We start from the raw sequence: 26,095 nt of genomic DNA, 5'->3' as shown, positions 1-26,095 counted from the left end.
GTGGCTGGCACACAGCAAACATTCAATAACTGTTAGCTACAAATAGGAAATCAAGTAAGAGGGAGAACAGACCAATCCTGTCCCAGCAGCGGGCTGGGAGAGACACGTGTCCACTCCGTCGGGGATAAAGTAACTGGCCAGTCAGCCTGGGGTAGGAGGGATGAGAGGGGTGGGGTTGTTTTTGCTCCCAGGTAGACAGACTCGCCAATACCTAGAATGAAATGACTCTCTGCTTTAACCAAACACAGCGACGCCCTCCTGCTCTGCTGCCCCCACAGACACGCCCTCCCTTTGGTCCTCGGCACCCCGTGAGCTCGCCTCGCTTAACCACAATCACACTGTTGACGCAGAACCTACATGTCACTGAAAACCGTGATCAGACAACAAACAACAGGAATCGCTGTGTCCTCAAAGATTATTTATTAGCTATTCTCATAGTAAAATGAAATAAAAAAGTAAATGAAATTGAAACAGAATAAGATGAAAATCCTGCAACGTTTCTCCCCCCAGGACCTCAGCTGGGCACACAAGATGAGCCCCCAGGGGTTTCACGCTTGCAGCTTACGTACAGCAAAACCCATCAACAGATGCAAAGAAATGACATTTTCATTTCTGCTGAGGTATAGGGTCTGATATGGCACAATAAGAAAGTAACGAGGATGAGTTTTTTAGACAAAGAAACTAGAGCCCGTGAGCGGTGCCTCTTCCTAGCCCACATGCTCACACCTGTGAACTGCCGGGCTCCGCTTGGGAACGAGTCTTCCCAGTCCAGACAATTCTACTGCACGTCCCGGGGGGTGGCCTAGCTCTGTTCTTTGATGGTGGATTTGATTTCTGACTACAGTCTGGTCACCTGGAACTGGCTTGGACAACTAAGGGATAATGGCATTCTGTGATACAGTTGGCAGATAAAAGCTGTGAATGCTACAATAATGAGACTGGTTTTCTTACGTGGGCCCTAGCTGGCCCTGAAGGCCTTCTGCAAAGAGGCAGCGATCTTTAAACCCACACCAAGAGATGTGAGCATCACGAGAATGTGCGCACAGCCTCCTGGGGTGCATATATGGAAGGTCAGCATTTGTCTGGAAGCTTAAACTCTGGGCTGGTTGTTAAAACCCTGGCTCACCAGGTGCTAAAGCAGTATTGTATGTTCTTTCTTGCAAAATGGAAGCCTGTCAATTTAAATTACATTTATATTGGTCCAAGAAAGGCTGGTTCTTAAAAGGATTTCCATTCCTTGGGGGTGGACAGCAAGAGGCACCATTTTCTTTCCTTCCCGCTCTTCACGTGCTGATTTCCTAGCGCACTGGAAGGGGGCTACGTGTTTGTCCTTCACGAAGCCTGGCTTCAGGGGAAAAGGGTCCCCAGCACCAGCAATGCATAGGCTGGTGCTCAGTGGGTGGCCCTTGGACAATGACCCGCTGGGTGGGAGATCGCAGCACCTTGATCACAGAGGACTTCCCTGCAGTGTCTCTCTAGCAGTTCAGACACCACTGGGGCTGTCCTGGACAATCCAGAGGCCCCGAGGGCAGGGCAGGCAAGATGTCCCTAGTCCTCAGGGATAGGGGTGTTGCAGTTCCCATGATAGATCTTAACGTGGCCCTCGCACCGGAAATAGGCCTCGAAGACGTCACTGTAGCCGTGGTCCCTCCACCAGGTGCAAAGCTGCCGGTTCCAGGTACAGTCCAGCACGTGGAACAGCTCGGGATGCTCCATGCCGATCATGGTGAAGAAGTCCTGGTCCCCGAGGTGGCCACGGAAGTGGTACTTGTCGGCGAGCTGCTGCACCCGTGCTGGCTCCAGCAGGCGGCTGTAGAGCGGGGACTGGCGCATGGCCTCCAAGTTCAGCAGCATCACCCCGCTGTTGAAGCCAGGCAGCCCCTCGGGGGGCGGGCCCCCAACCCTGGTCTTGGGGTTCTCATTGCGGAACTGCCAGAATGTGTGCCTGTGAAGAGAGAGAACAGATTTAGACCAGTGTGCGGGGTGAGACAGCTTCCCTGGGTCTCCACGATCGCCCTGCAAGGAGACTCCGTTTCCATCCTGGTTTCACAGCCACAAAAGCAGACATTCTGCCACCAGCATGTGGCAGAGCGGGAACGTGAACCCAGGTCTCTGGACTCCAAGCCCTGTGTTCTCTCCACCATTCTCTGCTGCCTCAGGATGACGACCACAATGTCATCATCCTCATCGTCTTTGTCATTGTTCTTGCCATAGCTAACGTTTGTATGGTCTTGGGTTGTACCAGGCAGCGTACAAAAGCAGCTTTTTTATTTTTTTATTCTTATTTCAGCATATTGTGGGGGTATAAAATTTAGGTTACGTATATTGCCCTTGCCCCCCCCCCGCCGAGTCAGAGCTTCAAACGTGTCCATCCCCTAGACAGTGCGCATCACACTCATTATGTAGGTATACACCCATCTCCTCCCCCACCCACATCTGCCCGACACCCGATCAATGTTATTCCTGAATGTGCTCTTAGGTGATGATCAGTGAAACCAATTTGATGGTGAGTACATGTGGTGTTTATTTTTCCATTCTTGGGATACTTCACTTAGTAGAACGGGTTCTAAGTCTTTCCAGGAAAATACAAGAGGTGCTATATCACCACTGTTTCTTTTAGCTGAGTAGTACTCTATGGTACACATATACCACATTTGATTAATCCACTCATGTTTTGATGGGCACTTGGGTTGTTTCCACATCTTCGCAATTGTGAATTGTGCTGCTATAAACATTCAGGTGCAGACATCACAAAAGCAGCTTATTTACCCTTTTAACCACCCTAAGAGACGGGTGCTCTGTGAGACGGTACATCATTTCACAGCTGAGGAAACTGATGCCCTGAGAGGTTAAGTAACTTGCCCAAAATCACACAGCAGCAGAAGCAGGGACTAAACCAGACACCTGGCTTCAAAGTCCACATTCCTAACATAGCAACAATTAGGTAGAACTTTCTATTCCTTAGTCTTTGTCTGTGATCTTGAAAAGGAGAAGGAAGAGAGAAGGGGGGGAGCAATTCTGAATGGTGACCTGGTCAAGATGTAGGAGGCTGAACACAGCGGGAGACAAAACCATTTTCTGCTTTGGGACAAGCCTCATTCACCGAGCCCCCCAACCCCAGCATTTCTGGAAGGCCGGGCAGAGGCTGGGGGCTCACCAAGAGCTCAGGGCACACCAAGGGTTAGGGTGAAAGGCAGCTGTAGAAGGGCCAAGTAGGATGATGGCTATTTTAGAGGGAATGTCACAATTTCAATTTCTCCCTAGGCAGATTCAGAAATCCAGTCTAGGGTCACAGTTCACGGGGTGTTCTAGCCAGAGAGACTCTCTATCCAGATGCTTCCATTTGGAGGAGGGAAGACAGACCTAGCCCTTCCTGTGAGTGACAGTTAGAGCACTGGCCGCTCTGCCCTCCAGCCTCCTGAACATCAAGGTCTCGTGAGCGCTACGAGGGGTGCGCAGGGACGCCCACGCCTGCACCCACGGAGACCAGGTCACGGCAGGAGGGCCCGTGACTTGGAGGAGGGAGGAACACCAGAAGGTCCACTGTCAGGGAAGGGGGAGGGGTGAGAGGGGTCCTCAGGGTGGGGACGACATCCTGGCAGCACCAACTCTGCTCCTTAGCCTGTGACGCAGCCCCTGGGTCCTGGGCAGAGTAACTTCCCCAGCCACTCAGACAGAGCACAGGACCTGCGTGGTGAGGTGGAGGGCGCACGGGACAGGAACCAGAGCCCCAGCCTAGGGGGCAGCAGCAGGGCCACTTCCCAGCCCAGCCCCTTTCTCTGTCTCTGGGAATGGAGAAACCTTCCTTGAGGTCTCAAGTATCACAAAGGTGCTGAGAGTTAGATCCTGGCGAGGGGACAAGCATTCCCTTCGGCCAGGTGGAATCCAGGGACTTCCTTGTGTGAATCTCGCGTGTGTGGACGGTGAGTGGGAAGAGCTCCGGCGCCTGTCTGGTGATAACAGCCCTGGCAGGAATGAGCTTCTCGGGCAAACTGAGGTGCGGTCATCTTCCCAGCCACAAAGCCTGCAGGGACGGGGTCACGCAGGGTTGGGATGCAGCGTGACTAGTGTTTGCTCATTGTACCCTATTTCTTGCAAGTGGTTAATTTCAGGACCAGGTTGAAAACCAGCAAAAATTCTACCAGACGGACCAAGGCATCACGTGGGAGAGGAGGGACCCTCCGACTAAGGGGAGCAGGTGCTGTCCCACCAAGGCACTCGACTCACCCCTCGAGGGGTGGAAGCAGAAGCATTCCCCAGGGGGTAGAGACCCAGGGGAGGGAGGACGCGTGGCGCAGAGAGGCAGGGCCCGTGTCCGCAGAGGGCGCAGTGCCAGCCCACTGGTCCAGCTGTCCTTTCCGCCATCTCCTCTCTTCCTCCTCAGAGGGCCAGGAGAGGGAGAACTTGCCCTGCGGGGGGTGCGTCTGTGCAGCCTCCTGCTTCCACAGCACCTTCCGCTGGCACGGCAGGGCTCAGGAAAGACGATGGGACTGACAAGGAACGAGGGACAGGCAGGTGTGGGTTGGACTGTGCAGCCGTCAGGGTTGGGTGGAACCAGGGAGCAGGACCCTGTGAGGACACGACGCTGCCGCCGCTGAGCCCGTGGCCTTACTGAGCACTGAGCCCACCCGCCTGATCTACCAGGGGGTCGTGTGAGGAGCAGGAACACGGAGAGGCTCAGATGGCGTAGAAGGGCTCCCGCTCTCCTGCAGGCTGGGAGCAGACACGCCGTCCACAGTCCCGGGTACCCTCACCAACCTCAGCAGGAGGCTCTGAAATCTTCCCTGTCTGCAGCAAGAGCAACCTAAGAGAGTGCTGGCACCAAGCTTGCTGGGCTCAGGACACAGTGGCCAGAAGCAGAGAGATGAGGACGGAACGTTCTTCCAGGAGACCATAACCCAGGTGGCTCTTTAGGAACAAAATGCGCAGCATCGCCACTCCATCAGGATGAAGAGGCATTTTATAATAAAGAGCCAGAAAGAGCTGGTCTGGGGCGTCAGCAGGAGAAGCAGAGGAGAGACAGGAAATTGGAAATGCGAGCTGCCCAGGCTGTCCACTGAAGCAGAAACACAGCCTGAAAAGGAACCAATATTCTCTAAGCACAAAATATTTCCAGGGTGCCCTTGTTCAAAGCATTCCTACTGTCCCAAAAGAAACCCAGAAAAACGGGGCGGTCACTGAGGGGAATGGAGGGGCTCTCTGGCCTCCCTGTCAGCTGGTTCTCACAGAGGAATCGCACCAGCCTTGGGCCACAGAGAATGACGCAGGGACGTGCGAGGAGCTTCCATCCCACGGTAAACGGCCTAACTAGGTGGTACCACCCGTTCCTGGGAGGCCACGGCGCGGCGTGGTTTGCAAAGCCCTCCTAGGCTCTTCACCTCGGTGCCTTCTCCCTGAAAGAACTGCCCGCGCTGTGACAGAGGGAACGGCCCTCAGCGTCAGGGCAGGGCTTCTGCTCTCTCAGGTCCCTTTCATCCAAATGCCTCAGATTCCACGGGCTAATGTTCCCAGGAGCAGCTCTTGGATTTCAACCTTATTATATTTCTGAATCTGGCTGGCATGGCCCGAGGCCAGAGGCACTGGGGACCAGGCTGCCGGGCGATGAGGCCACTGCTGGCCCTTCCCCAGCTCGGGGGCCGACCCGAGGCCACCCTGAGGCAGGGCAGTGAGCACCCAGTCGCCTGCCCCTTCCTCACAGGGGCCTGGGCTGACCATACATGTCCACAGACACTGCTGGCGGCACATTCGGAGAAACATTTGTATGAACGCAGGTATCTGGTTCTGAGTCCTGGACCTTCCAGAAGTCTCTCTGATTAATCTCCCATGCCCATAACCCAGCTGCATTGCCCTAAATGTCTGGATCTGGGCCTGTGCAGAGTCCTGTTCCCACCCTCCATGGTCACCTGGAGACCCACCCTAGGTGGGATGAGGCTTTTTGCCCCCTTGAGAAATAATTTCAACGGGGAAACAGGCCTCCACACAGATGGTCCACTATAAATACTGCGTCTTTCCAGAAGTCAATGAGGCCCACTGGGAAAATGCAAATTAAGAATTTTCAAGTACATTCTTCCAGTTATGAATGACAAATTTTCTTAATTTTTTATATCAAGTATGTCTTAATAATCATAAAAATCCTATTAAACACCAGGGAACTGGTTTTCATGAAGAAAACCCATCTTTATGGAAAGGAGTATTGGAAACAATTTTGAAAACAAAGTCACTTCCTCCCTTCAGGTCTCTCCATGGTGATCAAGGACAGAGTCGCTACAAGAAGGGCTCTCGGGCAGAGCCCCTGGCCAGATCTAAAGCTCGTGCTCCCCAGAAAAGAACACACGCTGCCGCGAACGATTCCTTCCTCCTCCTCCTGCCACCCCAAACATAGACCCTTTTGCATCTGACTCGTCAAGATTTCTTCTCCTGGCTTGGCCTTTCTTAGCTCCTAAGGCTCAGAGTTCTCCACTTGCACTTCTGAGAGGGAAGAAGCAGGGATGGGAACACACACCGAGCCCAGGCAGCCTGCGTGAGGCTCCACAGGAAGGTCCTGGAAGCCTGTGCTGACTTAGGCTAAGTTCAAGCTGTAGACTGTCAGGCAAAGAAGGCTGGCTCCATTTTAGGCCCAAGATTCATAAGGACAAGCTCGTGTCATGTGGCCTGGCTGTGGCCTCCCCTCCAGTGTCCCTCGGCCTTGAGCACAGTCACTGAGGAGCAAACAAGGCTGGGCCTCCTCCCCGAGGAAGCCTTCTGGATGCTGCGTAACCGTAACCAGCAGAGGCCGGAATCAGGAAACAGTGTTTCCCCTGTGCCGGGGTGTGTGTACCAGGCCCAATTAGCTCTTGTTTGACTTGGAAGGGACCCCGTTTTCCAGCCCTCTGAGATGAAAGGCCAGGAGTGAAGGGCAGTGCTTGGCGGCTCCCTGGCATTTCATCCACCCCAGGCCCCGAGGGGTGACCTAGGGACAATTCTGGCCCAGAGGCTCTTTGCACACCCTGGGTCCTGGCTGGGTGATGGGGGATAATTTCAGACCAATGACACTGTGTCAGTCTTGCCTAGAGCTGAGGCTGAACCTCCAGGGGACCCAATGCCTCGTGGTAGCAACCCAGGGAGAGCGTGGACTTCTTGGAGTTGCGGGGCCACTGCGCAGCCTCACACTGCCCCCGTCCCTAGGGCATTCCTCACTGCCAACAGTCACTACAGACTCTTACCAGGAGCTCTTGACAGCAAGGCCTGAAGCAGGCCTAGGCCCCCAGCTCTGCTGGACAGAGAAGGTGAGAAATGTTCCCAAAGCCACACAGGCTGTTAGTGGTAGGACCAAGAGGGGCGCCTCATGGAACCAGAGTCTACTAGGGCCTGAAGACACTTAGACACTCCCAGTTCCTGTTCTCATTTTACAGATGAGGAAGTTGAGGCTCAAAAATCACCCTGCCCAGAGTCATGTAGCTGGAAGGGAAACCCCGTGTTTCCAGGCAAATCATTTATGCTTTTCCACAAACGCCCCTGCCCAAAAAAGGCAACTGTTCCCTCCTGCCCCCCTCAAACAAGCCTGTGGCGAGGTGAGGCTGCACTACTCAGGCAAGGCTGGCCTTTCCGGAGGCGCAGTTTGTGCTTTCCCCTCTGGCAGGGACTTCCTCCTCCAAGCCCACCACGCTTGCCCTGGGAAAGGGAACTGGGTGCCCAAGGACGGCCAGGCCTCGCTTGGGCAACAGAAGGGAAATAGAGCAGGTGGTAGCCATGTGCTTGCCCTTGTTGGTCGGACCTTCTAGGAAACACGTGTTTGTTTTTAAACACCCGCCCTCTCTGCAGGCCAGCAACTGAGTTTCCAAACCACAACATCCCCAGAACTTGGAGAGGGCAAGTTGGGGGCCGAGGCAGGGCCCTGCACTTCCCAGGCCGAGAGAGCAGCTGGCGTCAGTCCTCAGTGCTGCAAGCAGGGTGCCAGCAGGAGAGGAGAGGACTTCTGGGGCACTGGGACCCGCCAGGAACCCTGTGGGGGAGGCACCTTGCCGAGGGCTTCCTCCGGGCCCTCCTCCCACTCAAGCCGTAGCCCCAGGGCCTCTCCCCATCCCCAGCCTCCCCAGAGCCTCTCCCTGTGCTGAAGGCTGCAAATGCCCCTGCTTTGCAAATCCGAGCACCCCTGAGCCCCTTCCTCAGCCTGAAAGAATGGGGTTCAGGGGAGTGGGAAGGGAGGCAACACCTGCTGAGTAGATGTGCATTAATCGGGACAGTGTTACCACCCACCCCACAGCCACCTGTTCCGGGAGGTGAAGAAACTTACACGAGGTCAGGAGCAGACAGCGGCACAGGGATTGGAGCTCAGCTGCACACGTTCCCAAAGTCTGTGTTTTCTGAACTATGCTGTTGTGGCCTTCAGCTAAGGAAGGGAGCGTCCTGGCAGGGCACGGGATAGCTGGCAGATAGGCCATGCCTTCCAGAGAGCTGCCTCTCCTACCGCCTGTGCAGCAGGGCCTTCATCTCACCCACAGACCACCGAGCTCTCTGTTAATTTGCTAGGGCCGCCGTAACAAAGCTCCACACCGGGCGGCTCCCACGGCAGAGACGTCTTCTCTCACAGTCCTGGAGGCCGGAAGCCCAGGCGAGGGTTGGCAGGGCGGCTCCCTCCGACGGCTGTGAGGGAGAACCCAGTCTACACGGCTCCCCTAGCTTCGGTGGCTTGCCGGCAGTCTGGCATTCCCTGGCGTCTGCTGGACCACCCCGATCTCTGCCTTCATCTTCACACAGCCTTCTCCCTGTGTGCGTGGGTCCCTGCGTCCAAACATCCCTTTCTGGGAAGATACCAGTCACACTGGACGAGGGGCCACCCTACGCCAGTGCTTCTCCCTGTGTGCATGGGTCCCTGCGTCCAAACATCCCTTTCTGGGAAGACACTGTCACATTGGACGAGGGGCCACCCTACGCCAGTGTGACCTCATCTTAGCTAATTACATCGGCAACAACCCTATTCCCAGAAATGGTCACATCCTGAGGTGCCGAGGGTAGGACTTCAACATACGAATGTTGGGGGACACAATTGAACCCATAACACTCTCCAACGAGGAAGCTGCAGAAAAATCCCACAGTTCATTTGCATCCTGTTCTCCCCATCCACACACTCGGACGGCACCTGTGGGGGCCAGAACGGGCCTCTGCGAACTCCCTGAGCCCTGCTGCTCCCAACGGGCTGAGAGAGGACACGCCACAGTGGGCTGGGCAGCCTCTGGCCAGGAGGGCGGCAGGAGGAGGCAGGTGTTGGCGGCAGGAAAAGGGAAAGGCAGAGGATTTGGAAATGGTGTGGGAGTGGCGCTGGGCGGCAGCAGAGAGAGGTCCAGAAGCCGGTGCTGCCACGGCTCCTGCTCTTACCGAGACGTGCAGGAACACCAGGCAACACACAGAGCTGAGAGAGTAACCTGAATATTTAACAAAGCACCTGTTGGACTAACAGAGAAGGAAGTGAGTAGAACATCCCTGTCCTCCAGAAAATGGTGGCTCATGGGGAGATAAGACTCCCCCACGGGAACCTGCCAACAGTGACCGTCTGCAGTTTAGAACCGGATGCCCGGACTCTGGCCAGCGTGTGAGCTGCCAGGCCTCCCAGGGCCTTGGTTGCTTGGAGAGACATGGGGAGGGGACAGAGATGATGCTCCACTGCAGAGTGGTGGTGGCACCCCAGGAACAGACTCACGCACAGACCGCACCCACCATGCCCACGAGGAGTGGCCCTGACGATGCTCAGCCACAGAAGGGACGGAGCTACCAACACCGCTCCCTGCCCAGGCTCCTCTCAGGGTGTGGTGGCACCTCAGGGACCAGCCCTCCTCCACCCAGACAGCCGACTGGAGGTTTCGGCTTCAATACGGCTTCCTGCTTCAGGAGTCTGGAACGAGAAAGGTGACCCACATTGTCTTCCTCCCAAAGCTGCATGAGCTGCGACCAACCCATCCCCGTGGGACTCTGTGAAACTTGGCACAGTGCTGGAACCATGGAGGCTGAACACCCGACAGCGAGGCTTCTGACCCTCCAAACACCCCAGGCCTCCTTTTCCCCAGAGCCCTCCGGAAGGGCAGGCGGCCAGCCTGAGGCCTCCCCACGGCTGCTGCCTGTGCCCTCAGGAGGGGTGCGACGCCCTTCTCCAGGGCTTCAGCCTCCGTTCTCACGCAGCCAGGGAGCAGAGTGCCTCCTGACCTGCCGTTCCCCGCACCCAGCCTGCCTGGGCATCTCGGCTACGTGGACTCCCCGACACCTGCTGCCCAGGGCTGTGAAAACAGGCAGGTGGAGACCGGGGAACTCACCCTCGCTCAGTCCCACAAACAGCCCCAGAGCATGTATGTGCCTGAGTGGGGCTAGGCCCTGGGAGGGCTGCATGGGCCACTTGGGGAAGGACAAGGGACAGAGATGATGGTGGAGGAGGCACAGGAGGGGCTTCAAGCCTGGGTTACTACAGGGAGGGTGGGGCCAAGAACTGTGACAGCAAGGCTGGGGGTGGCAGGAAAGGGAACATCCTGTTTAGTCTCCAACAGGGGCCAGCAAGGACACGGCATAGAAAAGCCCAGCAGGTGGCTGGATGTGCAGGCCATAGGCAAAGGGCACAAAGCAGGCATGACAGAATTCTAGAGAGTTCTGACATTTAGGGGGTAGGAGAAGAGGAGCCAGGAGAGATATAGGACCTGCAGGCCCGCTGTGCCCACTCCAGCCTCTGACCAGGGCCCAGCCAAAGCGCCTCCAGCCTTTCTCACCCACCTCCTCACCCCCGTCCACCCTGGTCTTTCTCTGGGCCTTCTCTCCCTGGATGGGACCCTCCAAACCCTCCTACTGATATCAACTGCCCACTCTCTGCCTCTCATGCAAACACTCTGACCTGGTGGTGCCAAGTACTTCAATATCCCCCCTCCAAGTAGAGACCAATCCTGCTGTGCCCTGAGTCCCCAGGGATGCACACTACCCCTGCTCCACGTCCAGAGCTGTCCTCCCCGCTGTCCATTGCAGCATGGCAGCCTGGCGCCTCCTTGCTGGTCACCACTGCCCACCATCCATATCCTCCTCCTCTCTGCTCTGTCCCCAGGGGCACCACCAAAAACTCCAAAGGCCAGGCCGATGGCCCTTCCCTCACCTTGGCCACAGGCTCCTCAAACCCCGCCTGAGTGACCCACTCGGCTCTCTGTGAACCTGCCAGCGCAGGCACTCTGCTCTGGTGGCAGCAACTCAGGTCCTTCTGACGCCATGTCCTGCCCTTCCCGTGGAACCCGCTCACGGCCACTTGGGAACCTCTGGTGCCCACCTCTCCCACCCAGTGGTCCCCCCGGGTCCTCCTGGCTCCCCATCCCCAGCCTATCCTGTCCCCCAGTGCCTCACCCATGCCGAGGCTTTGGCAGTGTTGAAAGCTGCAGAGGACAAGAACTTGGAAATGCTGCAGGAGGCGACAGTGACCTTTGAGAGAGGTGAGTGACAGAGACCAAGAAGCTGCACACAGCACTGGGGAGCACGCGAACGGGAGGGAACAGATGCAGGGAGGGTAGAGGGAAGGATATTTTCCCAAGAGGGCGGGCTGCGTGCGTCCGCATGCCGAGGGAAAGGCGTGTCTATGCCAGAGACGGATAGACTGAAGAGAGAATACGGGGAAGTGGCGGGGTGGGATCGTCGGGAAACGATGATGATGATAATGGCTACTACTTAGTGAGTGCTTACTATGTGCCAGGCCCTGTCTTAAGTCCTGAAATGTGTGCGACAAGCAGCTGCGGTGACTGTTACCTCCGTGTCACAGGGGAGGACACTGAGGTAGGGCTGTAAATCTCGTGGCCGAGGGCAGGACGGGGAGGGGAGCTGGGCAGAAGAGCCGGCTGAGAAGAGGGAACCCTGGGGGGTCTGGGAGCAGAGAGGAGGCCATGGTTCTGGGTGGGGTCCGGAAGGGAGAGGTGACGCCATCTATGGGGAAAGAGGGGCCAGGTGCAAATGAGGGCTTGAGAAAGACAGAGTAGTTCCAAGGGCCCCAGGTAACACAGTGAGGAATCAGCAACAGGCGAGCAAAGGGAGCTGAGGGCGCACATGCGCTCAGGAAACTCGGGCTGAGAACCGGACCGCGTCTCACTCATCTTTGACTCGAGGGCCTGGCGTGGGCCCCTGACTCACAGAAGGTCCTTCCAATTGTTAGTTTCAGACGGATGGGTTAACGAGGGAAGGAAGGAAGGAAGGAAGGAGTCTAAACCAGTGAACGAGGGCCGTGGGGGTCTTCACCAGACAGGAGCCACGTCTCCCCCAAGGTACGGATGGGGACGGCGAGGCAGAGGAGTTGGGCCCACGAGCCCAGGAACCCCCGTGTGTGATGAGACGCCCGGCGTGACAAAGGCTAGGGATGGAGGGGCTCGGAGGGTGACCCGACCCAGGGAGGCCCACGGCTCTCTGGACAAGGCCCTGCCTTGCGCTGGCCCTGGAAGACCCTCCGACCCTCCAGCCTCCGGTACCGGAGCTTGTACGCCACTGTGAGGCGCAGCTCAGTTCTGGTGGGAGCCCCGGACCCGACCCACGACCGCAGAGCCGGAAGCCAGGGCTGGAGAGGACCCGTGTACACTCAGCTGCTCGGCCTACCCTGCCCTGGATTTAGGGATGGGAAGGGACCGTCGTCAGGGTGGAAGAAACCAGAGAGAGTCACCTCAGAATGGACTCACTGCCCCCGACAGCCCCATGGCACCAGAGGTCATCACGGAGAGTGCCTGGGACACGCGGAGGGTGTTTTCCGGGACAGCGAGAGGAACTATGCGTGTGGTAAGCATGGTGGGGAGGGGTAGTGTGTATTCATTGTGTCCCCAGTTACACCCAGTCACTCCACACCGGTGCCCTTCCCCCTCGCAGGAGCCCGAGGCTGCAGAGGCCACCTGGGTGTGGCTCACCCAGGTGCGAAGGCGCGGGGCAGCGTGGCCACCGAGCAACATGTGCTACTTCTCAAGACCAGAAAAGATCGGAGCAGCACCCCCCGATTCCATGTGACTTTGGCTGTCCCTGCTCGCTCTCCTACACGTGTGGCTCGGGTCTTGGTCAGGGCAAAACAGTAACTGGCACGTTGGCACGAACGCTGAGGAGCTCCTATTGTCAGGCACAGAGCAAGGCCCAGGGAGGACGGCAAAGGGCCAGGCCCAGGTCTGCCGCGGGCGCCCGTCGTGGGGCGCCCTTCTCACCGTGCCTGGAGCTCCCCTGGGATCTCGCTAAACGCAGATTCTTATTCAGACGCTGCGTTTCTGACAAACTCCCGGGAATGCTGAGGCTGCTGGCCTGAGGATCATACTCAGAAGAAAAAAAGAGTGTTTTTATTATTTGTATAAATAGCTGAAAACCACAAGAGTAGCAAAAACATTATTTTATCCTGAAAATGGCCATAAAATAGTTGGCAGCAGCCTGCACAGCCACTTGCCAATTGCATACAAACTCTACGCTAACACTTGTCCCGCCTGCTCACTCTGTCACAGCGCTGGGTGACAGGAGGGAAGGCCCAGCCCAGCCACCTGCCCTCCCGGGTTAGCAGTCAGCCTGGCATGCATCAGATGTCCACTGCCTTGAACAAGCTGCCAGTGTACGTGGGGTTGAGAATGCAGGTTCTGGGGCAGAAATCCTGGTCTTCTGTTTACTACCCTGGAAAAGGTACTAAAGCTCTCTGTGCTTTAGGCTTCTGGACTACAAACAGGCTTCTGGACTATACTCCGTAGGTTGAGATGAGATAAGGAAAGCCACGGGCATGCATCAAGTTCAGCTATGCCTGTGGTCCCCAACCCCTGGTCTGTGGAAATATTGTCTTCTGTTAAACTTAGGAACGGGGCTGGGAGTGGGGGGCATAGCAGGAGGGGAGCAGCAGGCGAGTGAGCCAATCCCCATGGCTGGCATCACCACCTGAGCTCCACCCTCCCCCTACCCCCACCCGTCTGTGGAAATATTGTCTTCCGTGAAACCGGTCCCTGGTGCCAAACAGTTGGGGACTGCTGCTCTATGCCACACACACTTCGCTGTCATCTGCGGCAGGCAGTGGGCCCTGCAGCAGGTCCACCTGGCTCTGTACCCACCAGCAAGGTGACCCTGGGCAAGTCACTTCCCTTCCTGGACTAAAGGGACTAATCGGCCCAAGGATCCTGAAAGCCTACAATTCTATGCCAGGACTAGGATTTGCTGCCCAGAAAGCTTTTGGGGACGAACTTCAAGGGAACATGAGGATCACTGGACTCCAGCGACTGACCTCTCCGCTGTGTCCTCAGTGCGTATTCAACACTGCTGTCGCTGTCACTTGCTTTCACTCCGTGTGTTGACAAAGCCCCACCATGTATCCAGTGTGGAGCGTCTGGGTGGTTGTCCATCATAAGGACCTCGGCAACATGCTGTGCGTGTCAAGGGGCAGCCAGCAACCACTGTGCTTGCTTGTTTCTGCTGAGTCCTTCTTAGTTTTGTCCTATGTGGGTATTTGTAGATTCAGGTTTCAGGAAAGAGAGGTGGATCAGACTAAGTTTTCTGCCTCCCTCCCTGAAGGACTCCAGATGAAAGACCTCCCCCAGCCTGCCCTCAGCCAAGGCTCTGCCCCCACCCAAACAGCAGCAGCGCTGTGGACCCCTCCCCTCCCCCAGGTCACAGGTGGCACAGGCCCTAGGCCTCAGCCACACGCTCAGCTCAGCCCCTCCCTGCCAAAATGACCCCTGGGGAAACCACGCTCGGGTTTCCCCCACACCAGAGGCCTGTCTCCCCACCAGCTCCTTCTCAGAAGTCAGGATCCTCCCTATACCCAAGTCATCAATCAGCATTTGTTCAAAGCCTGTTATGGACAAGCACCGCGTGGCTGAAATGACGAGGACAAGGATACCTGCCCTTACTCTCTGGAGCCACGACTCAGTGGCATGTATCTTATCCCAATTCCTCATGGCAACCACCTGTGTCAGCATTTTTCCACTCTACAGATGAGGAAATGGAGGCCCAGAGAGGTTAAGTGATGTGCTTGTGGTCACGCAGCCACCCTGCGAGGCTAAGCCCAGGGGTCAGGTGCAGGGGCAGGGGAAGCGCCCTCCCTGCTTCACCTTTTGCTCCACACACAGAGCGGACGGGGTAGGAGGGTATTACTACTCTCTGTGCTCTCACCAGTTCAGAGTTGGGGTGAGAAACAACATTGGAGAATGGATTCCCAGAGGGCTTTGGTTCTCTGAGAAGGAGACGGGGAGGGCAGAAGACAGGACACGAGAGCTGGATTTCACGAGCAGGGCGTGGGTGCGGGTGAAGGGCAGCAGGGCTGGCCAGCGTGCTTCCCGCCCCTGGCGCACTTAGATGCAGGAAGCTGGTTCCAGTCATGGCCCAGGCCCTAGCTGGACCCCAAATCTTATAGCTAAAAAGACCCAGAGATCACCTGGGAAGACAGAGCGTGGAAGCAACGTGGGCAAAGTCGCCCAGCCAGCACGTAACAGCTCACAGGCCAGGGTACCTCACAACCGCCTGTGGTCTTTCCCACGCCAGCGAGAGGGCAGCCCCAGCTCGTTTTATCTCACGCTTTCCAGATTGAGGAAAACCATACTCAAAGGTCATAACCCATCCAATTTTTCCCCTAAAATGCTTAGGTCAGCCTTTCTGCCTGTTCTTCACTTACTACAATTTAGTGAGTTTAACCATCCAAGGATGTTCTCGGCAAAACTCCCCCCACTACACGCAATCACAGGGCTCCTTCACCCTTTGAGACCAAACCACAGCCGTCCACTCCAACCCAACTGTTCAATCGGGCTTCAGGGACTAGGATATTCCCTGATAGAGACCCTCGTCCCGTGGAACCCACCCTGGATGGACGGCCATCCCCAAGGATGGGGACAGCACACCTCGGCTCCTGGCAGGGAAGCTTCCCTGATGGTGCCCAAGACAGCAGCTTCCACCCGTCGTGAACCCGAGGGTAGGACAGGGAGGCCAAAGGAGCAGCCACTCCCAAAGTCTCTCAAAATACTGAAAATCTCCAGAGTCTGTGCTTCATCTGAGCGGCTGCAGAGTCTTCATGTGGCTGTAACCTTCTCCAAAGCAAAGGGCAATCCCGTGGGATTTACATTATCAAGCACTCAAATCCTCTTGCGTGAGGTCCAGTAGGAAAAGAAGCAATTGCCATTTGAAAGTTCAAGCTGGGGACAAAAGGAGGCTGAGTGAGGTCCCTGCAGAATGGTGGAGAGGAGTGTGGGCTTTGGAGAGATGACATCTGGGCTTGCCCCTGGCTCCACGCCTTTCTGGCCTCTTTGCACTTCTTGGGGATCGTGGCTTGGCACCAGCGTCACAGTCCTGGTCCCCATCCCTGGCCCTGCCACCCTGGCTCCAAGCTGGTTCAAAAAACAAACTCATCAAAGGTAGCCAGGCATGGAATCTCAGCTTCTCCCCCAACCCTCATTTTCTAGAGTGGAGGCTCCTTCCCCACCTCTAAGCCTGCCAGTGCGTTTCAACAGAGACCACAGACCTGTCGAGGAAGAGTCTGTCCAGGTCAATTTGATACGCACAGCGGTGCAGACAGCAAGGGAGCCGGGGCTTAGCTCCACATGCTCTCTGACAGCTTGGAGAGCCCTGGCACACCCGTGGGCTGTGGTGGGCAGTTATGAGCCACAACCTGAGCCACACTCTATGGTGACAACCCTCGTAGAGTCCAGGACTGATGCAGCAAGACCACACCTATACTTGGGCTCATTCTCACCACTGCATCAGGGGCTGGCCCAGAGTTTGGTTCAGAACTTTCAGGCCTTACCACCCTCATCACCCTTTGGCTGTGGTTATGGCCTGGCTGCTGTGAGCGCTGACCTCTTGCTCAACACAGTACAGAGGCACCTGAAGAGCTGCTGGGCTAGCCTCCTCCCCACCCAAGGCTGGCCCCTGAAGCAGCTGTCCCCATTCACCTCTGTCCTCGGCGCTGTGCAGGCCTCGTGGAGGCCAGCCTCTCATTATAACTCTGGGATGCCCCAAGACGCACAAGACCCACACATGACTTTTTTTTTTTTTTTTTTTTTTTTTGAGGCAGAGTCTCACTTTGTTGCCCGGGCTAGAGTGAGTGCCGTGGCATCAGCCTAGCTCACAGCAACCTCAAACTCCTGGGCTTAAGCGATCCTACCGCCTCAGCCTCCCGAGTAGCTGGGACTACAGGCATGCGCCACCATGCCCGGCTAATTTTTTCTATATATATTTTAGTTGGCCAGATAATTTCTTTCTATTTTTTTTTAGTAGAGACGGGGTCTCACTCTTGCTCAGGCTGGTCTCGAACTCCTGACCTTGAGCGATCCACCCGCCTCAGCCTCCCAGAGTGCTAGGATTACAGGCATGAGCCACCGCGCCCGGCCCACACACGACTTTTTAAGCCTCTTTCCTTCCGAGGGCTGCCGGGGTCTGTGCACAGGGGCAGGTGCATTTAAGGCCGTTTGTGCAGACAGAGCACCAGAGCAAAGCAGACCTGGTCTCCAGCCCACCCGAATATCCAGCGTGCCCCTGGCCTGCCCGGCATCCCTACGTGGCTGGCTGCACGGCATGCCCCGAAGCCTCTTAGCACTCCACTGCATTGTCTTTGCTTTTTAAATTTTCTTTTCTGTTTTTTTTTTTTCTTTCTTTTTTAAAGGTTGAAAAAAGAAGAAGAAAATCTGCAAAACAATCTGTCCTTCTGACAGGCTGGCTCTGATGGCAATCGTGCTAAGCTGGATCAAGGAGCAACATTACCGGGGGTTTATCAGAGCTGTCTGCTTCAGAAAATAAACAATTCATCAAAGGCAGCCAGGTCTGGAACTCTGCTGCTCCCCCGTCCCTCATGCCCTGGAACAGAGGCTCCTTCAGCAGGGACCGCAGACCTGCAGGGGCAGAGTCTGCCCGGTTCTGCTCAAGCGCAGCAGTGAGCAGCAGGGGCCGTGGAGCCAGAGGCCTGAGTTCAAGCAGGGGCCGGTGCAGGACGGGCCCTGTGAGGAAGGTCGGGGGGCCGACCTGACACTGAGGGTCACAAAGGGTGTGAAGCAGGGCAGCCTGTGCACGAGAAAGGTCACCCAGGCCGGTGGGCACTGGTGCAGAGGAGGCAGGGCTGGAAGAAGCAGGACTAGGCAGGAGGCTGTTGAGGTGACGGGGAGGAGGGTAGCAGTGTGGAGGGTGGAGGAAAGCAGCAGAGTCAGGAGATGCTTGGCATCGTGCCTGGCTCTGAGGGCTGGGGGACGCAGGGGATGAAGGCAGATGAGCGCCCCGTGTCCGGGTTCCCTCTTGAGCACTCCAGCTACAGGATGAGCAGCAGTGGCTGTTCTAATCATCACTGACTTGCACAGTGACACTGGCCAGGCCCCGCCCGGATTCTGGGCCGCATCCTCCCACCTGGACAAGAAGAGTGGTCTCCCCGGCCTTCCCGGCTTGGACGCTCTGTGGTTCCGGCTCTTAACTCATGTCACCCACCATCCGGGCCTCCTCGAGGCAGCACCGTGCCCACCCCCTGCTGCCTCGGTGCATCCTCCCCAGACAGAGGAGCAGGCTGGGGAGAGGGGCAGGGGCAGCTGGAGCTGCTGGGCTGCAGTGGCCTCCTTTCCAGGTGGCCTGAAGCCGGCACCTTTGCAGTGCACGCTCCTCAGGCTGCACGTGCCCGAGCTCCTCTCCTGCGCCCGCGCGGTCATGCCCACTTTCTAGAGAGACATTTTTCCCCTTGAAACTGGAAATGTGCCCCTTGGCTGCTCCTCAGGTCTGCTCTGCTACAGCCTCTTCTCCAGGCCTTCTGGATGATTCTCCCGAACTTCTCCCCAGCTCGCACTCTATTCGGCTGTCTACACAGGTGTGCCAGGGGCTGCCTGGAGCCGGCAGAGTGACTTAGCTCTATTAGGATGGAGCTACCGGAACAGCCAACTGGGATTTGAGTGGAATTTTTAAAAACCAGATCAAAGTTGGCATTAAAATTAGATGCCACTTCAAGCCATTCCCTGGGCAAAGTAATTAGAATCCTCCGAAAACAACAGCAGTTCTGAGGGATGCTACTCCTAAGGCCTTTCTTCTGGAATTCTCTGGCCTCCTCGGGGGCTCCTGGCCGCCCTCTCTCTGCACCTCTCTCCACAGCCGTCCAGGCACCGGGAAGGCGTGCACTGCCCTGAGCCACGTCCAGACTAACTGGGAGCTTATCCTCGCCCACGGAGGCACCTGCAGCCACGGACCCCGGTGCGGTGAAGGGAGGTCTGAGCTGCTCTCCTTGGGGCCGGTGGCCCCTCCCTGTGTGGAGCCCAGTGGACTGTCTTGCTGGGGAGGCCACAGAACTGGAAGGGCGAAGTTTCCAACCCTGGCCTCTCCTGCTCCCAGGTCTCAGCCTGAGGGAAGGGCATGAAGACACCTCGGCTGTGGACACACCTTGGGAAGGAGGCGAAGGAGGAGGAGAGGAACAAACCGTCCGGCACAGCCAGGCCGGGCCCCACGGCCCTGCCTGCCGTCTGCCCTCTGCTCAAACCACATCCACACCCCTGGCCCAGCTGGCGTCTCCCAGCCTCCCACCCTCTCAGGGCCGCCTCCCTCACCTCCTCAGAGTCACCTGGCCCCTTGCCCAAGACCAACAGCACCTGCCCACACGCACGCAGGCCCAGAGTGACCCAATCAGGCTTCCTCACCCCTCGCTCTGTCCAGACACAAATGCTGACACAGAAGGGCCGCTGTCTGACTCATCCCCACACCCCATACAGAGCTGGACACCTCGTGGGATCTCAGGGAACCTTTACGGAACCAAGCCCTGCAGTCCCACACTCACGACCCTCCCCAGAAAGGCTTCCCCGCTACAGATGCCTCACTGAGACAGCGCTGAGTTGGCTGCGAGTCCCACCCCTCCCACAGCCCTGGCATCTGGACGCGGGGAGCTGAGGCCTGTGTGGGTGCCAGCGCCTCCCATCTTCACGCCGTCCTTCCCCAGCAGCGCCGCTGCTGTCCACACGGGCAGGGACCTCGAGGCTGCATCCCCTCCTCTCCGCACAGGCTGGGAAGGCATTTGCTGAGGCCACCGTGTTTAGAGAGTGCTGCTTCTCTGCCACAACACTCCTCTGTAGCTCAGCGCTGCACGGTACCTCTAGGGGGTTTGCTCAGCTCATCCCACTCTGCCTCCACTTCCCCTCTCAGGGTGCTCTCTCCTACGAGCTGCTCGGTGAAGGGCAGTGCCTCCCTAATGTTACTGTGCACGGGACATTTCTGTCCGGGGATCTGGGTAAAAAGCAGACTGGAATTCTGTACTGCTGACAAGCTCGCAGGTGACGCTGACACTGCGGGTCCATAGGCCACACTTCAGAGTAGCAAGAAGGTAGAGGAAAGAGTGAGGACTTTGAGTCAGTCAAACTGTGCTCTGGCCCCATCTCCAACAGAGCCAACCATTACATCCCATAGACTGTGCTGTACTCAGGTGACACAGTGTCCAACTGTCCCTGGAACAAAGTGTGTGCTTGCAAATGCATTTGCTCTTCCTTTGGCTTCAGCTTTCTCCCTGTAACAGTAGGGGGTATAATGCCTCAGAAGATTGCCAAAGAATCAATGAAGTAACACGTGGACACCTGGTGCACAGCAGGTGATGGCCGATGTGAGTTCTCCTCCCTTCCCTTCCACTGTCTAGTACCGGGTCTAGCACAGAACCTGCACTCCATATGATTTGGGAGGGAGGGGAGACCTGAAGTCCTGTCTCCTAGACCAAGGGCCTCCACACCCAGTTCTTAGTGCTCGTGTGTGTGTGTGTGTGTGTGTGTGTGTGTGTGTGGTGTTGGGGAAAGTGTTGTTCGGGTCATGCTGTGGGCAATTGCTCAAGTGACGTTGTTGCTTATGTGCTTATGCATGGACACCATGTCAGATAGCTCTAGGAGGAGCCACAACAGTGCAAGGGCCTGCAGGTAGCAGCAGCCATGGAGTGCCCTAGTAAGGACCCAAGGTCTGCTGCCTCCTGCTGAGCTGCTGGCGGGCAGCCTTTGCAGGGGACTCTCATACCCACTTGGTGAGTCGGATCCTCACCACAGCTCAACAGCGCAGCAGAAATGATCTAGGTGCTTTTAGAAACCACATTCACCAGATCTGGCGGGGAAAGAACCATTTAGCAAGCCCCTCCTTCCCTGCCTGTATTGCCAGACCAAAGGAACTCAAGCAGCTCCAGAGAAGGTCTTGCTCATTTCCAGGGAGAGGCTGGGGGCTCAGGGACCCAACTCAAATTAGACTGATGGCACTCCATCTTCAGCAAGAATTTATTGATATTCAGTTTTCACCCAAGCCATTACCTGCACACAGATAAAAGCAAACCCTTTTGACCTTAATCAGAATATTATGCAGTTTCAACATACTTTTAGAGGGTACGTTCTGAGCCTGGGACCACCTAGGGGAAATTGGGGGATCCCTCTGCCATGGTCCCGGCCCATGTCTAGTAGGCGGATACAAGTAGCTAGAGAAAATCACTATAAGGAGGCAGACACAGTGCTCAGAGGGCTCCAAGTCGGGAGAAACGACATGTGGTCCCCTGGAACCACACTCTGTTCCCAGTGCATCCCCCAACATACACATGTGCATGCACATATATGCACACATGTTTATATGCATACACAACATATACAGGCACATATATGAAAACACAAACACACAATAAACACATGCACACATACACATAATAGACACACATATGCATACACACAGGAATACAAACACAAAATATACATACACACACATGCGCACACACAAACATTTCCTCTGCTTTGGGGGAACTGGAGTTCAACTTCCCATCTAGTCTGAGCCCTCATTTCTTCAGAACGCGGTGCAGATTTGCCAGGAGGCCATTCCTCCTCCAGCCCCAACCCTTCCCTGTGCCCTGGTAATATTTCACACAGCTATTTAACAAGCACAGCTGAGGCTGCCTTTTAAATGGCAATTAAGTCAGAACACAGTGAGAAGTTTTGTAAAGCTTGGTTTTCATAGAAGGTAACTTTTCTTTTGTGAGTTTAAAAAAATGAGAATCTTGATTGAAACTGTAGGTACCCACATTAACAGTAAAGCCCGCTCAGTGTTCTAAATTGAGATAGAGTGTGAGGATCTTTAGCTTGAGGTCAGAAAGAATTCAAATCGGTACGATTTGTTTCCAGATTTAAAAAGGAAAAAGGGTGAAAATGCAAAGACTGTGCTGTCAATTGAGACAACACATCCAAATGTCCGCAGCTCTGCAGCTCCGATTTTCAGCTCAGCAGACCCCTGAGGAGGGGTCCCCCAGGCATTTATCTGCTGGGACTTCCCACTTCTCTGTTGTTTTGAAGAAAAGAACAGGAAATGCAGGCAGGTTAGTTTGTATCTGCCCCTGATGTGGCCCAGTCCCCTACACCAGACCAGTGGCAACTTTAAGTTGGAGACAAACCAGTCTCGGTGCTGAGCTGGTTTTGCCGTAATCATACGTATATACACATATGCATCATGGTAGCTGACATTGACTACATGCTTATTACATGTCAGTCACATTTTAAACAGTTTGTATGAATTATCTCATCTCATTCTCATAAAAACTTTGTGACGCAGGTTACAATAATGGCAATAATGGCAGACGCTGACCTAGCACCACGTGCCAGCACATGTAAGCACTGTTATGTTTATGTCCTTGAACTCATTTATCCTTCACAAGCTTGTGAGGTAGGTTCTGTGATTATCCCCACGTTATAGACAAGGAAACTGAGGCTGACAGGGGTTAAGAAATACAGTCTAAGCCACCCAGCTAATACGTGGTGAAGTCTGATTCGAACTCAGGCAGTCTGGCCCTGGAGCCTCCTTTTATGATGCTGTCCTCTGCTGCCTCTCAGGGCCCCGTGAGCGAACATTCGCCAAGACAAACCCAGCTCGCCAGGGCAATGCCGGGGAGAAAAGGCCCTTGCACAGAGGACCCGGACACACACAGCAGGCAGGCTGGGCAGAAGGAGCTTCAGCCAGATGTTCTGGTCAGGGAAGACTGGGCTGGTTGAGGGGAATCAGGAAGGGCCACGGACAGTACTGCAGTGATGAACAAGGAGGAAGGACCCACAGAGTCCCAAAGGCCCAGCACCAGGGCAGAGCGGGGAACAATGTGCCCCAGGGCCTGGCGGCAGCAGAGAGTAACAGAAGAGACAAATATTGTATAGTTCCACCGATATGAAGCATCTGGAATAGGCAGATTCACAGAGGCAGAGAGTAGATCAGAGGAGCTGGGGAGGAAGGGGAAATGGAGAGTTACTGCCTCATGGGTACAGAGTTTCTGTTTGGGCTGAAGCACATTTTTGGAAAATGGACAGTAGTGATGGTTGTACAACATTGTGAATGGAAAAATGGTTAAAATGGCAAATTTTACATTATATATGTTTGACCACAATTTTTTAAAAAGTGGCAGAGGAGATGAAGACCTAGTTGCTGGCAAGGTCTCCAGGGCCCTCTCCTCGCTGCACCGGCCCCTGCTGCGGAGCCCGTGTGCCAGAGGGGAGCTAGTCCTTTCCTTCGGGTCCTGACAGTGACGGCTCTCCTGCCTTGTAATAGAACCAGACAGAAAGACTCGCTCTCTGCCTACACTCCCAACACCACCTGCTCCCGGGACTCCTTCCTGGGCCTCTTGGCTCAAAGTCTGGGGTCTCCAAGCCGCCTCAATGCCTTCAGTCCCTGCGGTCTGAGCCCAGAGCAGCCCCTGGGCTTGGCAGGGCTGCTGCAAGCACGGCCGCCCTGCAATCACAGTGTGCCTGTTTCCCAAAGCTGTGGACACCACAGGGCAAACTGCGGTAGCAGCGTAGGGTATAATTAACGTGGAATGTACTGGAGGAGCTGAGGACACGTGGGACAGAGGTCGGGTTCTCAAACAACAGCTTTCTGTTGAAGAGGGTCTGTTTTCTCCTCTCCCTCTTCCCTCCCGAGAGATTAAAATAATAAACTCTGAGAAATAAAGAAATAAACCTGTTCAGCTTCACACGTACAAAGCCGACCCTGGCGCAGGTGCACAGACTCACATTTGGAATAGCAGCTGGCCGCCTCGGTCTGCGTCCATCACCACCCAGGCGTCATGACCATAGACACTTTTAGCACACACCGTCACTGCGCCGCCCCACCCAGCAGGGCCATCTGGGGCCCACACTGTCTGCCTGGACACACTCAAGTCAGCCGAAAGTGAAATCCGTTATTTATAATAAAGTTGTTCACAAGGCCCTTTCCCTGTGCCATTTAGCAAAGACAGAGCCGGTTCATGAAGAACTAAGTGCAGGAACTGTATCTGAAATCTTGTTCAGTGTAAAGGTTCTTAAGAAACGTTGTTTTGCAAGTGTGGCTTTGGTAAACAATTGGGATCTGTTTCTCACCGGGCATAAAAAGGGCAGGGAAAAGAAAAATTCTTCCTGTCTTACTTTAAAAAAAAAAAAAAAAAAAAAGACAGACTAAATAAATATCTACAGAAGAAAGGAGTGGAAGTTTGGGTGATCTGGAATTTCCAGCCACTGTATAAAGCATCTGAAATCTTGCATGTAAAATGAATCTCCCCACCACCGCTGTTCCCCCTGCTTCATACGACAAGCTATTACTCCTTGCAGTGAGTGGTCTGGCCACATCTGTCCCCTCCCCTCTTCACCCCCACACCAGTCTGTGGACTTCTGATGGCCAGATGGACAGGGCTGGTTTCCTATTCATCTCTGAATCTCCTGCCACATACCTAGCATGGCGTCTTGACTTGGAAAATGTGACCTAGATGGGATGAAAGTGAGTCACACACGACATTTCAACTGCCAAGATCACCAGGCGGTGTGATTTAGCCAGGACGGGGCAGGGTTTGACCCCTCTCCCAGAGGGCAGGTGTCTGCAGTCTTCCACCCTGGCATCACACTGACATCATGCTCCTCGTTGCCTATAGAATTAACTCCAAGTCCTTAGTCCAACACTTATGACTCCTCACGATCCAGCCCCAGCCCCAGCCCCTGCTGACCTCCTCCTCCCCTGTCCCCAGCACCCTCCCCCATGCTCCACCCAGACCCAGGCTCCTGAGGTCCCTGCACAGGCCACCCTGAGGCTCTGTGCTGCGGCACCTCCTGGCTGCGTGCCCTTCTCCCTCCTTGTGCACCAGAGAACTTCTTGTTACCAACCCAGCTCAGAGGCCACGTTCTTTGTGAAGCTCCCTCCTCATTCCTCTGAGCCTTGGGCCACTTCTTTGGTTGTGGTATTGATAATGATCCTAAGCCTCTCTGTTCTGTTAAGCTGTAAGTTCATTGGGGACAGAGACTGTGCCTTTTTATATCAGAATCGCCACGGCCTAGCTCAGTGCCTGGCACAAAAGTAGGGACTCAATCCATATTGACTGAAGTGAATTATTCTAGACAGGTATATGTTCACCATCAAACAGTGAGGATAAAGCTTGCCTCTTCTCAGATAGCTAGGTTCCACGTTGTGGCCTCTGCCATTCTCTGTGAAGGACTTTTGGAGCAATCCCAGCAACACTCCGGCATCGGTGCTGTAGCCCACAAAGCATCTCCCAGCACATGACAGTGAGCCTGTTAGTAAATAATGTGTCATCCTCAGAGGTGCCGGGCTCTGAAGTGCTGCGCTGCCCTTGTAGAGCCTGGGCAGATACCACCAGCCTGAACATGATCTTGATTTACGGCACAGAAATAAACACTGTACCCCCACTTCCACCTTCACCAAAACCTCTTAAATCACCCTGGGAAAAAACACAGAATCTCCCTGGCTGGTTAGTATTTTTACTCTCAGGGTGTCACCATGATGAAACTGGTAAAAACATCCTCTTTTGCAAAACCACTCTCTTCCCATTTATTAATTTTTCTAGAAATGCATACAACTTCTGCCTGCTTTAAATAAGTATTTTTAAACATTAATTAGCCCCAGGGATACTCCTTGTACACTATACATTTCTGTGAGATTTGGGTAAAATATGGTGGTTACACATGTAGCTCTGATTAACATATTCCCTGAATGAAAATGAGAACATCTGGTCCTTTGTTAAGATGAAATATATGAAATTGGGATATATCAGAAAATATGTCTGGCATGTCTGAGTCTACATTTTTTCCAACAGTTAGATTCAAATGAATGTTTTCTTTTTTTTAAAATTCTATATATTTAACATGTACAACATGGTGTTCTGATACACACATAGATAGTGAAATGGTTACCAAAGTCAAATTAA

General features: G+C 55.0%; 1 protein-coding gene across 1 annotated transcript in view; it reads right to left on the bottom strand.

Moving 5' to 3' along the window:
• Nucleotides 1–411: 411 nt before the first annotated feature.
• Nucleotides 412–26,095, bottom strand: part of XXYLT1 (xyloside xylosyltransferase 1) — a 163,781-nt gene continuing 138,097 nt past the window's right edge. Inside the window, exon 4 of the mRNA XM_069472760.1 lies at nt 412–1,945. Within this exon, the coding sequence (XP_069328861.1) occupies nt 1,549–1,945 (397 nt within the window). The 3' untranslated portion in view covers nt 412–1,548. The remainder of the gene's footprint in view (nt 1,946–26,095) is intronic.

Source organism: Eulemur rufifrons, chromosome 7 (genome assembly GCF_041146395.1).
Source record: "Eulemur rufifrons isolate Redbay chromosome 7, OSU_ERuf_1, whole genome shotgun sequence".
Lineage (NCBI taxonomy): Eukaryota > Metazoa > Chordata > Mammalia > Primates > Lemuridae > Eulemur > Eulemur rufifrons.
Note: the sequence above shows the minus strand (reverse complement) of the source record. Positions and strands in the feature narration are given on the sequence as shown.